This window comes from Malaya genurostris, chromosome 1 (genome assembly GCF_030247185.1).
Source record: "Malaya genurostris strain Urasoe2022 chromosome 1, Malgen_1.1, whole genome shotgun sequence".
NCBI classification, from domain to species: Eukaryota; Metazoa; Arthropoda; class Insecta; order Diptera; family Culicidae; genus Malaya; species Malaya genurostris.
In genome coordinates this window covers 8,237,035-8,254,397 of record NC_080570.1, presented here as the reverse complement: position 1 = coordinate 8,254,397, position 17,363 = coordinate 8,237,035, and the positions used below count along the sequence as shown (strand labels likewise).

Genomic DNA, 17,363 nt, shown 5'->3' with positions numbered 1-17,363 from the left:
GAGAACTTGAAGGTTTACTTAAGGAGCAAATGCATCTGGACATTAAACGTGTACATTTACTTCAATGCAATAAGCCAAATAATGTTGTTTGCATCCAGTTTTATAAAGAGTTGAATGCAATTCAATTCGCAAAAGACAATAACAATGTGCACTATGTGGAGCACGAAAACATAAAGTACAACATTCCAGTATATATGGAAGATATAAAAGTGCGTGTGCATGATCTTCCCTAAAGCGTCATCGATCCTTATATTCGCAAAACTATGTGACTTTCGATCAGGATACAAGAATCCCGTGCAAATCACTGGTTACCTATGACAATCAGATGGCCACATGTCAATATTGCCAAAAAGCTGTTCACTACGGTAAGCCATGTGATAAACTGGACAAGGAGACAACTACACCAAAGGACAACGGTGCTTCCTTCACACCAACCCCAAGCAACCCCAGTACACCTGTGACAGCCATCAACAACAATGAAGCATCTCCTTCAACGTTAACAACTTACAAAGCGCATCTGCAACAACTCTCAACGAGCCCAAGACTACGATCAACAAGGGAAACGAAAATCACACACAACACCGACGATGAAGCGATGGATGATGAGATAAGCCACGGACAAAGTGGCTCTCGATCCTCGTTAGATGGAAATGAAAGCTCATCTCACCCTAGAAAAAGGGTGACAACGAGATCCAATAGCAAAAAAAAAACAAAATATAAGCCAATTGGCCACATAAAGCTTGTACGCAAAAAGGCCTGATTAAAAATTTTTAATAAAAAAAAAATATCTGATATGCGATTGCAAAACAAAACATAAATATCAAGTAGTGAATTTTCGCGAGCTGCGTATGTTCGATTTTTGATTTTTTTTTGTGGCATTATGTTGGTACTCATGACCCTCACTTACGTTGACAATTCCGGCATACTATTGTAAGTTTTTGACAACTCCTCTGGCCCTGACGGCTTACCGGCAGTTATTCTGAAAAAATGCTCCCCTTTCTCGACTATTTCGGATGTCATTCGCGAAAGAAGTTTTTTACCCAACTTATGGAAATCTTCTTTCATGTTCCCGGTGTATGAGAAAGGTGACACGAAAGACGTGAACAATTACCGTGGCATCACATCGCTCAGTGCAGTTCCTAAATTGTTTGGAAAGGTTATTCTGAGACCGATTTTCAACCCCTGCAAGCAATATATTGTCGACACTTAACATGGCTTCTATGCCAAAGCGCTCCAAAGCCACCAACTTATTCTCATTCTATTCTATTAGACGCTATTTACACCGATCTCTCTTCTGCCTTTGATATAATAAATCACAATATAACAATTGCTAAATTGGAAAGACTTGGATTCGGCTCTAACATCCTTCGATGGTTGCAATCATATCTTATGGGTCGTCGTTTAGCAGTGAAAATCGCCAATCACGTTTCCAATGAGTTTATCGCTTCGTCCGGAATTTCGCAAGGTAGCCATCTCGGGCCTTTAATATTTTTACTGTACTTCAACGACTTCAACTTTATTCTAGAGAGCCCTCGTTTATCGTTTGCCAATGACGTTAAGTTCTACTATTACATTCGAAGCCCAGAAGATGCAGGTTTTCCACAACGACAGTTGTTGAGCTTCGTCGAGTTGTGTAAAGTAAACCGTATGAAATTGAATCCTGACAAACGCTCGACCATTGAGTTCTCGAAGAAAAATGAGCCATTTCATTTTAAAAACTTCCTCGAAGGATCCCCGATAGCCAGAACAACGTGTGTGAGAGACTTTGGTGTCATTCTCGATGAGAAACTGACATTCAAGCAACACTACAGCTATATTGTTTCCAAAGCTTCTTGAAACTTAGGATTTGTAATGAGGATGACTAAACATTTTACATACGTGTACTGTTTAAAATCTCTGTATTGCTTACTCGTTCGTTCATCCTGGAGTATTGTTCTGTCGTTCGGAATCCTCACTACATAAACGGTGCCCATAGAATCCAATCGATACAACGCAGATCCATTCGCTTCGCTCTTCGGCGCGTGCCGTGGAACAAACCTTACCAACTACCAAGCTACGAAAGTCGCATTCAACATGGCCGGAATTGACAGCATAAGTCAAGCTTATGAGTACCAACATAGCGCCATCAAAAGATCAAAAGTCAAAAATACATTCAATTTGTGCCCAAATGTATCATTCAACATTTTCAGCTTGGTAAGCTCCGAAGCTAAGGCGACTGAAGAAATACTCAAAGAACGGACAGCTTGTACTCCGACAACGTTATATACTAAAGTCTTGTGGAAGCATGTTAATGAACAAAGGAAGGAATTGGGACTACATTCTCGACTGTCCTACAAGGAACGGGTCGGGACATATTTTCAAGAAATTTATCCAAAAGTTTGCCAGTGTATTCACCACAGAAAACTTATCATCACGCCAAATTCAGTGCAAACGGCGATAAGGTCATTGAAGACTTCAGCTTCTCCATGACCTGACGGCATTCCGGCAATCATTCTAAAGAAATGCTGCACCGGCGGTAGGTAGTCACCTGAGTTCTTTGATCTTCCTACTTTACTTTAATATCACATACCCCTTTGAGAGTATACTAGTTCTTAGAGATGACTACCCTGCAAAATTTCGGATGAGACCATGATTGCGGCCATCGAAGAATGTTCGAACCGAATCCAAGTCTTTCCAATTTGGCAATCGTGATATCGTGATTAATTATATCAAGGCCAGAGGAAAGATCAGTGTAAATAGCGTCTGTTAGTAAACCAGGTTAGAGGTTGTGGAGCTCTTAGGCATCATGTCAGGTTGAGTATTGCAGTGTTTGAAAAACAGTGTCAAATGAAGCTTTTCATACAATTTAGTAACTGCACTAAGAGATGTGATGTCCCCTTTTTATACACTGGAAACATAAAAGAAGCTTCTCATGACGGCCGAAATGGTCGACAAAGGGAAATGATTACCAACCAGTCCAGTAATTTTTCAAGATAACTGTAGGTAGAGGCTGTTATGCCAGCGATTGCCGTCCGCATAGAATCTTCGTCAATGTTTATGAGATTTAATGCATTATTAGATTAAGGAACGTTAAGCGCAGTGAGAGTAATTTGTTGCGAGCTCAAGGTTTAGCTTAATCTTAAATGTATGTAATAGATTGTCCATTACAATTCTGGAAGCTAGCACAATTTACACAATCAATGAACTAAGTTTTATTCGTATTCACGTCATTCAGTTATGTCTCTGTGTTTGAAACCGTGGTCCATCCAGCGAAATTATTTTCAAACAAGAATCTTGGGTTTTGCCCTTATTGCGTTAAGCGAAGCTCCATTCTTTGCTTCTCATAGGATTTTAAAAGCTTTAACTATCCCAAGAAAACCTTACATGGTTCGCTATAGGCGAATGTAAGCCAATATATTTGGTTTCATCTAGTTACTGTATTATAAGTGCTGGAGATGGAGTGTGCATTACCTAATTGCTAATAGTAGCACAAATCAATCTCCAGCATAAAACATACATCAACTATGAATCTATCCAGACTTCTGCAAGATAGCTTCAACATCTTGCAGAAGTCTATAGCTTGGGTTTAGGAATCATATTTCCAAAAGTGAAACTTCGACGTTGAAAAGTTATTAGACCCAGTTCTCGTTACGTTCAACAAGAACTTCATGACTAATCCACGTGAAATGCCACGAGCATGCATACTTGCAAATAGTGCTCTTAATGTATCTCTCATATCTGAGTTCACAACTCGGGATATTTGTGTTGTCACAGTTGGTCTGACTATTGATGGCATAGACAGGAAATATGTTTATATATGTTCGGAGTATCGGTACTCGGTACTTCTCCATACATGGTTGAATCTGTGTATGCGGAGTTAAAATTGAAGTATATTCTATCTTCTTGCAGTGAATGAATCCGTTTTGTATTGACCTCGCTTATGAGGTGCAGAATTTACTTTTGCTCATACATATCGCGATTCGCAATCTGCATTCTTCCGGGAGTGTAGAAAAGTGTCGCCTTTGTAAAATCGCTAGACCATCTGGGAGGTTGGAGTTTTTATTCAATGTGCATTTTGGCACCAGCAGATAGTTCAGCATCCTTTCGGGAATGCAGATTTTTGATTTGTGCTGTTTTCCAACCCACTTTATTTTGACCGAAAAAATAACTAGTAGTCGGCTATGGTCTCGAGATCAAAACTATGTGGACAGAGGATTGAGTTCGCCATGGCGGAATGATGATTAGCAGACGATTCAATGAGACGGGGTGTAAACGACCTTTGAATAATAATACCTACAAAAATAAGTAATCAATTACTCACCTATCATGCCGAATGAACTCGACATCATGACCCGAATGACACGTCTTGATACAGTTCACACAGATCGCGTTCCGGTCAGTCGTGTTGCATGTGTGGCACCGGTAGAAATCATGCATCGGAAACGACGTGTACGAGCTAATCTTGTACAGGCATTGTCCCCCGGACACGGCTTTCTCCACCTCGTCCTGGTTGTTGAAAATTTTATTGCCCCGCGTGATCGGCTGAACACCGCTGGCCAGACACAGTCCTCCAAATTTGTTGTTGAAAATTTGGTTGAACTCCAGTGTGGCCGTCGCGTTGTTGGTGATTTCCACACCGGCTGCCAGGCCGTCAAATATCCGATTACGCTTCAGAATGGGGTGGCTCTGTGTGGAAATCAGTACGCCGGCCTGGGTGTTTCGAAATATGTCATTTTCCTCGAGCACCCCTTTGCCACCGTTGAATATACAAATGCCACCATCCCGTCCATCGTAGATCTTGTTTCGCTTCAACGTGGGATTCGAATCAGTCTTGATCCACACACCGGCCATCGCATTGTCGAATATTTCGTTCTGCTCCAGCAAACCCAGCCCTCCGTTGTACACCAACACACCGCCATTCTGGCCGCCCCAAATTTTATTTCCTCGTATAACCGGATTACTTCCCGTCCGAATTTGCACTCCGGAGTACAAATGATTGAATATGTCATTATCCTCCAGCTTGCCATGGCCATTATCGTAGAAGTACACCCCAACCTGTTTGCCCGAGTGAATCCGATTCCGCCTCAGGACCGGTGTGCTACCGGTCGTAATCCACACCCCCGCCAGCGTATTCGCGTACACCTCATTCTCCTCGATCAGTCCCTGGCCCTTCTCGTGCACGTAGATTCCACCGTGCTGACCGTGGTGTATTTTGTTGTGACGAACGATCGGATCGCTCGTAGTACGGATCTGGATACCGGCCAGTGCGTTCCCGTAGATGTTGTTGTGCTCGATCAGCCCTCGACCTTCGCCAAAAATGTAAACTCCACCCTGATGGCCGTTGTAGATTTCATTTTTCCGTATCGTCGGATTACTGTTGGAAGTAATCCAAACACCTTTAAAAAAAAGAACAAAATTGTTTTGATTAAAAATGTTTTGCACAGTAGGCCGAGACGGGGCAATTAGTGAGACGAGAAAAATTTTCTCTATTGAACATTATGTGCCTGAAAAGCATTGGACACAGCTGCGGTGTCAGTAGTAAAAGAATAATAATCGCGTGATCGGATCTAGGCGGGAAGATTTGAATTCTATTTTGCCGGTGTCAGTGGCATAGTGTGATGAAAAACTACACTTGTTACACGACCATACTTGGGGACTCGAATTTAGTGTTCGACCCCCTCAAATAGAAGGTAAAATAGAATTCATTTCTTTCTTCTGATCATGCCTATATGAGCCTGCCTAGTCTAGCTTTTCCATTCTAAATTTATAACTGATTCAATCTAGAATACCTATCCGTCTTTTCATTTCATATCTTTCGTCTCTCTCAGTTAATGTTTGCCGAAAAGAACCAATTAAAATCGATATAGTAGACATTATGCGGCAATTAAAACCAAAATAACATATTATTTTTTGGTGATGGGTGTTTTCACAAAAATTGTTTGTAAACAAAATAAAAGAATTCGAGACTGCGGAGAGTATCATGCTTAAAAATTCAACAAAGCTGTGAACATCGAAGATTATTAGCTGTTAACTTCTGATTCAAATTGTGGCATTGTCGAACAAATAAAAATAGAAAAGTTCAGAACATTTTCCAGAACTGGCCAAATATTTTGTTTTCGATAATAACTGCCATCATTTGTGTTTTGAATGCATTCCTTGATGTATATGAGCTCGGTTGTCAAAAATGGAGTGCGTCTTCGGGGACATCAAACTTATGATAGCTAGTGAAAAACAGAATTCCCGGAAGCTGCCGAAAGTATGCTTTCAAGTACGTATCCTCATCCATAATGAGAAAATGCAGTTTTGTCAAAATCTTTATGTTGAGCTTCCGCGCTCGTGATTTGATCACCGTATTTTGCCGTTCAATGCTGTTTTGTGCCTTTCAAACTTTGTACGAGTGTAATCCTTCATGTTTTTCCGCGTCTTGTGCGAAAGTTTTACTCAAATGCAGTTTTTTCCGTCACATCTCTTATTGTTTGGGTTCCTCTTGAAATTTTGGGCCATTTTTACGATCAACAGTATAACTTTCTGATCAACAGTTCGTTGTGTCGATTTAAAAATCGAGATACTGTAGATTGTGCAATTCCCAACTTCCTGTTGATAACACGATGAGAGAGATCCGCATTTTCAAGGTGCGTGTGCAATTTTTTTTACGTCGCTGCTTGTTTTTCCAACTCCATCTTCGCAACGATTGCAAAGCTACTACTGTCAGTAACACAATAGTTTCGATCATAATTCTTAATAAAAAAATAAAAGTTATAGCTGGGTAAAAAGTTATAGCTATTTGAAAGTGATACAATATGAGTCCGTACATTCCTTACGTTATGGCATTCAAGAGTTATTTGATATCCTTTTAGTCATTTTTAATACTTATGTAAATGATTTACAAAAGTAACACCCTTTCAGATGTCTCTTAAAACTTTACTTATTTTATGATCTTTCAGATACCGTGGAGAATTCAGGATTGATCTGGCATCTATTAAATATTGATTTTTGAAGTGTGATTAGTTTTTGATGAGAAAACAATCATAACTTTCTAATGATAGCGTACATAAAAAAACTTAACTTTACCATAATCGTGCGCAATAATTAGCTTGACAACTCTTCCGAAGACGACTTTCTCGAGCAACTGATGTAAAACCTATCCATGTTAAAATTCGGACACCAAATTTCGCTAACCAAATTGACACAAAAACCGGTTCATTTGGGGATTAGCCTTAGCAGGCCTCAAAACCGTTGTTAATTTAGTTAAAGTTTCGTCTTCGACTCGTTAGTGCATAACAGTTTATGTTGTAGTATCGCCAAGAGGGCGGACTCGAACCTTCACCCTTCTCCTTATCATGAAGATACTACTAGAACATGTTTAAAACAACGCTAAATTTATGCGTGATACTGCATACATACTGAGTGATAGTGACTACCCTAGGTTCTGTCTCTTTTCTAAAACTAAAATTAATCGGGTGGGACAGTTGCCCAAGTGTTAGTTTTCAAAAAGAGTCGCTAGTGCAGTAATTGATTTTCAAGCGGCCTGTGTGCAGTATCGCGCACAAGTTCAGCGCTATTTCTTCTGTTGCGTTCTAAATTGTGTTCTGCACATGTTCCAGAGTAGCGTATTCGGTAGAGCATCTCCACGTAAAGGAGAAGGGTGAAGGTTCGAGTACACCAATTTTGAGATACTTTTGAAAACAGATTCTCATTTCTCGCTGTTTCATTCGATTTATTCTTGTCTATCTGTCTGTTATTCGTTAGTAGTGATGGCAGCAACCGCTTTCGCACTTTTTCTCGTGTTCATCTTTATTGATAGTGCCGATAGAAATGAAACCTTCAGATTTAAGAGCACAACTACATATGGTCTGGCAAATCAAATACTTTTTTTTTGGGAATCTAGACACCTCCTTTTTCCGGAAATGCTCGTTGACGGCATCCTTTCGCATTGCGGTGTATAAATCGTGCCAGAGCCGAAAGCTATTTAGACTTCGAGCATGTATGCTGCATCGTTTATTATGGCACAAGAAAATTTTTTGCAAACAAGTTGTGTAAAGCTTCTTAGTACGACTCTGTGCAGGAAAATTTTGCTAGTCACCACGCACGGTTGGACACATTTTCCACATTGTACGCCTTCAGTCCTTGCCTCTGCTTCACTGTTTATACTTCTGTTTTTGACTTCCCACCTTTGCGAGCCACAGAATAGATATGTTCTCAATAATAGCTATCACCATCTTGTCTATCTGCTATTACCATACTTTTCGATTTGTTGCACTTCCAACCTTCTGAAGACACTACAGATGGACAATCCGTTCCAAACCACTCAAAAGAACTAGCAAAATGAGTGAACTGGAGTTCTTTATTAACGCAAGCAGATCTCTATTCTATGCAAAATAAATGTAAGTATTCAAATTCTTTGACAGATTATAACAATTTACTGGTCGGTCGCAGGTTTTAGGAATAAGCTAGAAGTTGCATGTAATCACGACCTTTAAAAATAACAATAAGAAAATGATTATTGGTTCAAACGTTTATTATTATTGAATATGTTTACTACAAAATATAAATTCTGAAAGGAAGTACGATTCAAAAGAACAAGCTCTTTCGCTAGAACTGTCAAGATCTGAGCGGTTCTTTAGAACGAACGGTTTTGCCCATCTCTAGCAGACACCAAACACCGAAAAATAATAGCATTCAACAGAGAAAATATTTTTGTATTGAAAATTTCCCGTTTCGGAGCACCGTGAATTGGTTTGTTTTCCAAGTATCGAAATTTTGCTCTAGACTTACCCGCAAAATTATTGGAATGAATTTTATTCTCTATAAACTGCCCCAACCCGTTCTCATGCACGTAAATACCGCCGGTTTGACCGTGGTGAATCTCGCACTTGACCACCGTCGGATTGGCACCAGCCTTCACCTCGAAACCCGCTATCCGATTGTTGTGAATGTCGTTCTTTTCAAAGTACCCCTGCAAAAGAAGAGAGCAAACGTTTTCGGTTGAACGGATTTAACCAACCAAAAGTGCAAAAAGCAAACACTAGGTACTGACCATTCCATTGTCGAAGGTGAAAATTCCCACGTCCCGGCCGTGGTGAATGTGATTTTCGCGCATGATTGGACTAGCATAGTTTTTCACCCAGATACCGGCCAGCGCGTTCCGGCTGATCTCGTTATGCTCGTACGTGCCCTGGGCATAATCGGTCACGTACAGACCGACGTTCTCGCAATCGCTGATGTCACAGTACTTTATCAGCGGATTGGCACCGACACCGCTAACGCACACAGCCGCACCCACTGGAATTAGGGGATAATATAAATATATTTTTTTATTAAGAAACATTCACCGATGTCACTCAAACTTACCCACGGATGTACTCCGGATGATGCAGTGATCAATGGTCGGACTGCAATTCTCGCTGACCTCCAGGCAGTAGTGCTTATGGTGGGGCACCGTCGACGTTACATCCGGCGAAAACTTCAACGTCATATGCCCTACGTACGCGTGCTTGGCACCCTCGACAAACATCACCGTCGATTCCGATTCCCGCTCGAGAATGATCGATTCGGCTACGTTCCCGGAAGCGGCTCCGATCAACGCCACGTCCGAATCGATCACCAAAAATTCACCCCGGTACGTGCCGTGGTGTAGGAAAATCAACGAACCATTGTTTTCCGGTGGGTAGTTTTCGTCGCCATCTACCGCGACGCCGCCACCCGCAGCACCGGCAACGGAATTGTTACTAGTACTACTATTGTTGGCATTACTATTACTGTTACTGCTACTACTACTACTATTGCTTCCACCTCCCACACCAGCGGGACTGTTGTTGACCGAGTTCTTCTCGTCGGCGTGATCCAGTGCCGCTTGGACTGTGTTGAAATAGGCTATGCTTCGACACTGCTGACGCCGATCTTGGTAACCTGGTCGCACGTGAATTCCCCGATACAGTTGCCGGAAGCTTTCCTTCCACGGGTTGGCATAGTCTGAATCTTCCGATTTGACAAAGATAAACTTGCACGGTTCGGGGTTGAACAGTGGCATATCATACTCGTACACATTCTGGTATAGGCGTTTCCACAGTTCCGTGTCGTTGGCGATCGTCTGGAAGCGCTTGCAAACGAGTGAAACCCGGCACAGATCCTGCTCTAGTAAATAGGAAAAGATGGTCAGCAGAACTTCGTCCGGCATTTCGTACTGCAAATAATGGGCAGCTGATTGCATGCAGAGAGTCGATGCCACGGCACTGGCGGAAGTGATTACAGGATTGCCACCGGCCGCAGCAGCAACAGCAGCAGCAGCAGCACCTGTCATTCCAGCACATGCAGTCGATGCCGAACCAATCGACGAAGACGACGCTTCTGTGCTGGTAGAATAAGTACGTCTGGGTCGCTTCCGTGCGGGAAGCATGTAGGCGGCATTTCCATCGTATGCCAGTGATTGATACTGATGCGATTGTAGGAGACTGTGACAACTACTGCTAGTACTAGAGCTAGTGGTCCCCCCGGATGATGAAGGACCGGTTCCACTGGAGCCACCGGAGCTGCTGGATCCGGCCAGCCAGCTGCCCGAATCATGCGCAGCCAGTGGGGACTTTTTTCTTAAATCGTACGGCGAGTTTGAGTTCTGTTTAACCTCGGACAAAGCGACCGAGGAGATGGCATTCGAGGGAATCGACGGTGGTGTTGAGGATGACGTGGACGACGATAACGATGACACTGACGCTCCACCACCGCTGGCAGCCGCCGCCGACGACGATGACGACGACGACGACGACGATGACGATGAAGTGGAGGGTCCCTGGGACGACGACGACGTCGACGACGAGGACCCAGACAAAGAAGACGGGGACGCTGTGCTGGTGGTACTTGTGCTGCTCGGTCCGTTCGGATTGTTCAGATTATTTACATTACTGCCGGTGGTGGAGTTGCTACTGTTACTGTTACTAGATGAGCTGGAAGAGGCAGAATTGGCAGATGATCCTGAACCGGGGGCCGCCGGCAGTGCTGGACCGTTGTTCTGCTGTCCAGTCGGAGCAGCACCCACGTTCGGTGCAGGAATGTTCTGGCATGGTGGCTCGCAGAGTGCTGCAAAAAAAAAAGAAAACAAATGAGACCCTTTAGTGATCATCATCCGTATTCAATAATACAATTTAATAATAATCAATTTTCGTCGACGTCGACGTCGAATTAAGTGGTGGTGCATCGTCTGAATTACAAAGTCTGATGGAGATCGCCCGACTTGGCTTCATCATCGGCAGAGCACACATCCATGCGAGGCGAGGAATATTATAAATAGATTCTATATATCAATTATTATATTTAGGTACCGCGCAAACTAAACCAAACCGCACCCACTGTGTTTCCTCTTCTCCTCCTTCGTCGATTCGATGACAGCAGTAGCAGTTGAAAGTAAGAGGATTTTGGTATAGGCTAATGGACAAATCAACAATTTGGAATGGAATTAAAATTAAATTATTTATGTGGAAGCGGCATTAGCTTCCAAAGTTCGAATTGTTAACGTTTTTTTTAAATTTAGATGAAGTAACAAGTGAAGTAAAATCGTATTGATATAGGTTTAAGTTGAATGTTTTGCATTACTCTTTGTCGTTCTGCTGTTTTCATGCAAACTAAAAAATAAACCTGCAGGCTTCACGTACTCTATCAGGTATGATGACCGGTACCTAAAATCAGTGCTACTTTGCAATCTACTTGGTGTAAAGCATGTTCGCAATAATATCCGAACTCAAAAAATCGAAATGCTAAGAATGTAACATCAAAAATGAATCGAGTTCAAAATCATAAGCTCTTCTGTCGAATCTCGCGCCGAATCGTATTTCGGGTAGGCAGAACTCTCTCAGGTATCAATGGATTTTAATAGCTTCCTGGACATGCAGACGTTGTCACAAAAAGCCACTTTGCGTACTTTGTTTTTCAAAATTTATCTAGACTGTATTCAGGCCCGTACCCAGGATTTCATTTCGGGAGGGGCCCAAAGATAAAAGAAATATGTTACTGAGGATTGCTTATGTACACAATTTTCGATGCGCCTTTTACCGGTGTTTCCAACAGACACTGGAACTATCATTATTAACAATTTAAATTAAATTTCTAACTGTGACCGAGAGAAGGTTGTTGTGTTACATTTCTTAACGTTGACTATCATGCCATTTCAGTCGCACATGTCTAAGATCATCTAAATATCCATTTCTAGAGCACAAAAATCCACAAGACTTGTGAAAGATTTCGGTCCGAGATTGCTCCCTTACTCAGATTCGTGGAGAACGGAAAACATCTTCTAAATTTGTAGGTCATGTTAGTTTATGCCCATACAAACTTACTCTGGTTATACAGGTTTCGGTATCAGGTCGCGGAAGTAGAGGTCTCAAATTTCAAAACTAAACTCACATCGATTTCTCAGAGTTGACTTGAGATTTTGGAACAGATAATAGTTGGAAGAAGCCCAATCAGGTGAACAAGGTGGATGGGCAAGTAACTGGAGTTGACCGTTGATTTTGACCGTAGCAGCGATGCTCATGTACTTCATGTAAACCCCTTCACAGCGATTGCAAAACTATGGTAAGCTCGCGAACTTTCTCTTTCCGGTCATCCAGTACAATTTAGTGTCTTTTTGCCTTTCTCATATAGAAAGGTTATGCAATCACTGTGAAAACTGACTTTTGAACCGAGGCCCGAAAGGCCGAGTGTCATATACCATTCGACTCAGTTCGTCGAATGGCTGTGTGTATGTATGTGTGTGTATGTGTGTATGTAACGATTTTTTGCACTAACTTTTCTCGGAGATGGCTGAACCGATTTTCACAAACTTAGATTTAAAATAAAGGTCTTGTGGTCCCATACAAAATTCCTGAATATTATTTGGATCCGACTTCCGGTTCCGGAGTTATGGGATAAAATGTGCAAAAAAAGAAAATATGTGTTCTAACTTTTCTCGGAGATGGCTGAACCGATTTTCACAAACTTAGATTTAAAATAAAGGTCTTGTGGTCCCATACAAAATTCCTGAATATTATTTGGATCCGACTTCCGGTTCCGGAGTTATGGGATAAAATGTGCAAAAAAAGAAAATATGTGTTCTTACTTTTCTCGGAGATGGCTGAACCGATTTTTACAAACTTAGATTTAAAATAAAGGTCTTATGGTCCCATACAAAATTCCTGAATATTATTTGGATCCGACTTCCGGTTCCGGAGTTATGGGATAAAATGTGCAAAAAATGAAAATATGTGTTCTAACTTTTCTCGGAGATGGCTGAACCGATTTTTACAAACTTAGATTTAAAATAAAGGTCTTGTGGTCCCATACAAAATTCCTGAATATTATTTGGATCCGACTTCCGGTTCCGGAGTTATGGGATAAAATGTGCAAAAAAAGAAAATATGTGTTCTAACTTTTCTCGGAGATGGCTGAACCGATTTTTACAAACTTAGATTTAAAATAAAGGTCTTATGGTCCCATACAAAATTCCTGAATATTATTTGGATCCGACTTCCGGTTCCGGAATTATGGGATGAAATGTGCAAGAAATGAAAATATGTGTTCTAACTTTTCTCGGAGATGGCTGAACCGATTTTCACAAACTTAGATTTAAAATAAAGGTCTTATGGTCCCATACAAAATTCCCGAATATTATTTGGATCCGACTTCCGGTTCCGGAGTTATGGGATAAAATGTGCAAGAAATGAAAATATGTGTTCTAACTTTTCTCATAGATGTCGCGACCGATTTTCAAAAACTTAGGTTCAAATGAAAGATCCTGTGATCCCATAAGTAATTCCTGAATTTCATTACGATCCGACTTCCGGATCCGGAAATATAGGGTAAACAGTATTAACAATTTTTTACCATCACTGAAAGGGGTGAAAAACCGTAGAAAGTTTTCTAAATCGACCTCAAATCTTCTCCAATTGATAGTTTTTATCAGTAGACGGTCAAACAAACTGATTTTAAGAATCGAAGAAAATTATTTTGAAGAGTACCACAGTATTATATATGATAGTATGATTGATATGAGAAAGGCATCACTAGGTGGAATAAAACAGGTTTTATAATTGTCGTTTATTGTGCCCTGGATTCGACCTCTAGTTCATTTAGTTTTGACTCTTGACTTTTTTATGTATCTGAACTGTGATGGCGACAAATCAAATCTATCCACAAATTTTCAGAGCCTATGCTGCCGTGTTACGCATAATGGTCCCATATCCTGTAGGATTTCCTATGTGCGGTTCAATTAATGGTCATTTGCGCAAGTTCAGACATTCTTGAGCATCAAGTTTATATACTTCACACCAAATTAGTTTGTAGTCGCAACAGCAATTCGCTTGCCAAATCAGAAATTTTATAGAAAATATATCCTCTACATTTTTCTGCATTTCTCCAATTATCGGCTGCATTACGTCTTTGTGACGATGGTCTTGGCTTATTGCACACTGATCTCATCCGGGTTTTTGCTGAAAGACAAATGAGAGTTGCATAGGAAATAGTATTGGGAATTGATACCATTCACACTCAAACTGAACATCTCAACCACATAATAGCCGGTCGCAACTATTTTCACCGTTCACAGTGAAGTTGCATGCTATCACCAATTTAACACATTTAAATCTCAATTTTACAACAAGAAAAACTGACAGCCCAAGCAGTATTTTACTCATGTTTCAAATATAGAAAAAATAGAACGGCATCGTATGCCGGCTTTAAATTTGACATAACTGTTTGAATGAATAAAACTAGAACGGCTCGCTGGAGATACGTTTGTTACAGTTCAAGTTCTATTATAGATCTTCCATATAAAACTTCTAGCTGATGAATTTGCTCTTACGCGACCCAGAGCATCAAAAGGTAAAATAACTACGTACTTACAAGGTCTTATCTCATGTCTCCCCGTGTGTCTAAGATGACATTTGGTCAATGGAACGGTATGGACTGGGTACTATCGCCTTCTGTGTTAGTAGCAGAATGATAGGGTGTACATTGATTTGTAGGTAATAATTCATTTGAAACGCCAAAATTATTATAATCCAAGGGTTCAGAAGACTGTTGGTTTAGAAGGTTTCGAAACGATATGAAATGAAACATTAAATGCAACTTCGAGTGTGAAGAATGTGTCGATTGCTTGCCAATTGCAAGGGATCGAAAGTCTTTCTGTAATGTTTGAATCCATTTGATGTAAACATTTCATTTAGGCGGGGCTGTTCGATGGAACGGTGACCTCGGAACACGATTTGTTCTGTGTACGAAATGCCCGTTTCTGGAAGTAGCTCCTCAACTACTGTAGTGCGTCAGCGATAATTTCAAAAAACTGGTCCACCGAAAATTTTCTCATCCAGCATCGTTATCGCAATGTAGTGTAATGTAGATCTACCCTTTCAGAAACTTGCACTCTCTCTTGTAATTTGCTGACTCTGTTCAGTAAGCGTATGGGTTGGCTTGAAAGTTTATAATTAGCAGCCAGACATTTTAAAAGATCACATAGGGCCCGATCCACCGAAATCTTCAGATCTTTATATACCGAACCTCTTGAGATCGAATGATTTGACGAGTTCTAGTTAGCCACACAATGTAATCCTACAATGAAGAGATTATTATGTGAATATTTTAAGCTATTAAAGGTAAAATGCTCGAATTAAGCGGATTTTCTCTTGCGTCTGGTCAAACTGACACGGGTTTTGGGTACGGATCGCACATAGGATTAGAAAGTTTTTCGGGTTCGAAGAGGCAAATGACCTTAAGGATAAAACCACTATAAACGAAACAAATAACTCAGGTTTTTAAGTCATTGAACAACCAATTTTTGTCGTACAGACCAAATACATACTACGATGTCAATGGACATCGTCGGTGGAATCCATTATATATATTTACTCTTCGATCCCTTTTTTTAACACTATTTATTTCAGTTCACTACCTCCGGCTCCACCGTATCCTAAAACACTGGTAATTGCCACCAACCGTCGAATCCGACGAACACAAATTTCAATATCCAACATAATATGGACAAAATTTCTGTTACCGAACTACACTGTCTCGAATGAATATGGTTAATGAGAAGGATCCTACCGCGTCCCCACGTCGAACTTAAACAGCAACATATGCAGAAAGACAACTTTGTGGACCTCAGCTCGATTCCGTTTCATTCAGTAAAAAGTGAAAATTTTCAGCCTTGCACCCCACCATCCATCCATCCATCCATCCTCCGAAAAGTCTACAGCCACACTCGGATCCAAGGAATTGCATTGCTTATGTTGACTGCCGCGACGAATGTGCTACCACCGTTCATGCACCAACCGAATTCACCTGCCAATGTCAATGACGCTGCTACGATCCTTGATTTAACACCGGTCTAACGGACCCTCGAAACTTGCATCTCACCGAATCCGGTGCGGTGCGGTCCGGTGCGGTCCGGTGCTGTGCACTTGAATGTCTTGTGAATAACGTTTACGGCATCGATTAGCCATAGATTCATAGAGCGGCGCTTGAATCGCACCCCGACGCTGAGCTGATCGCTGCCGGACAATTATTACCAGAGGGCTAGAGTTAAATGATGGAAAAAGCAACAAAAAAAAAAAACACAACTCTTTTGCTTCGTTTATTTTGATGAAAGGAGAAGTGATTTGACAGAAGGCTACCACGACACGACCACAGCACGGCTCATTATGCCGGTAAAGGTCATTGTACTGTTCTTTCCTGTCACTAGCGAAGCAAATTTCCGAATAATAATAGTCTGAAACTGAATGGATGGTGATTGATGAATTTTGATTTGTTGTAATGAGTCTATCTCAGTAAACAATCATTCTACAATTGGATAGTAGTGGATGCCTTCAAATCTAATTTGAATCTTCATTAAGAAGTCGAGCTAACAGATAGATCACTAGATTATTTACAAGAGGCATTCGCTTGCTATACTTTTTTAAGTGAAAAAAAATAACTGCTCGAGAAAACGTTCCGAAAACTGCTCGAAAACGTTTCTAAAAACTGTTTTAAGAAATGCTCCAAAAACTGTACGAAAAACTGCTCGAAAACTACTCTAAAAACTATTGAAATTACTGCTCGAAAACTATTCTAGAAAATGTTAAAATAACTGCCCCAAAAACTGTACGAAAAAAAACGTTGAAAACTGTTTGAAAAACTGCTCGAAAACTACTATAAAACTGTTTAAATAACTGCTCGAAAACTACTCTAAAAATGTTTAAATAACTGCTTGAAAGCTACTCTAAAAAATGTTTAAATAACTGCTCGAAAAACTAAACAGAGAAACCGTCCGAAAACTGTTTGAAAAACTGCTCGAAGTTTTCGTTCTCTAAAACTTAAATAACTGCTATTCTCTAAAAACTGAAATAACTGCTCGAAAACTATTCTGGAATATGTTTAAATAACTG

At 40.8% G+C, this 17,363-nt stretch overlaps 1 protein-coding gene across 1 annotated transcript in view; it reads right to left on the bottom strand.

Moving 5' to 3' along the window:
- LOC131431479 (F-box only protein 11) overlaps positions 1-17,363 on the bottom strand; it is a 34,721-nt gene that overhangs the window by 7,470 nt on the left and 9,888 nt on the right. The window contains exons 3-6 of the mRNA XM_058597221.1: positions 9,331-11,052; positions 9,017-9,261; positions 8,755-8,935; positions 4,301-5,375 (exon numbers count right to left, since the gene is read on the bottom strand). Coding sequence (XP_058453204.1) covers positions 4,301-5,375; positions 8,755-8,935; positions 9,017-9,261; positions 9,331-11,052 — 3,223 coding nt within the window. The remainder of the gene's footprint in view (positions 1-4,300; positions 5,376-8,754; positions 8,936-9,016; positions 9,262-9,330; positions 11,053-17,363) is intronic.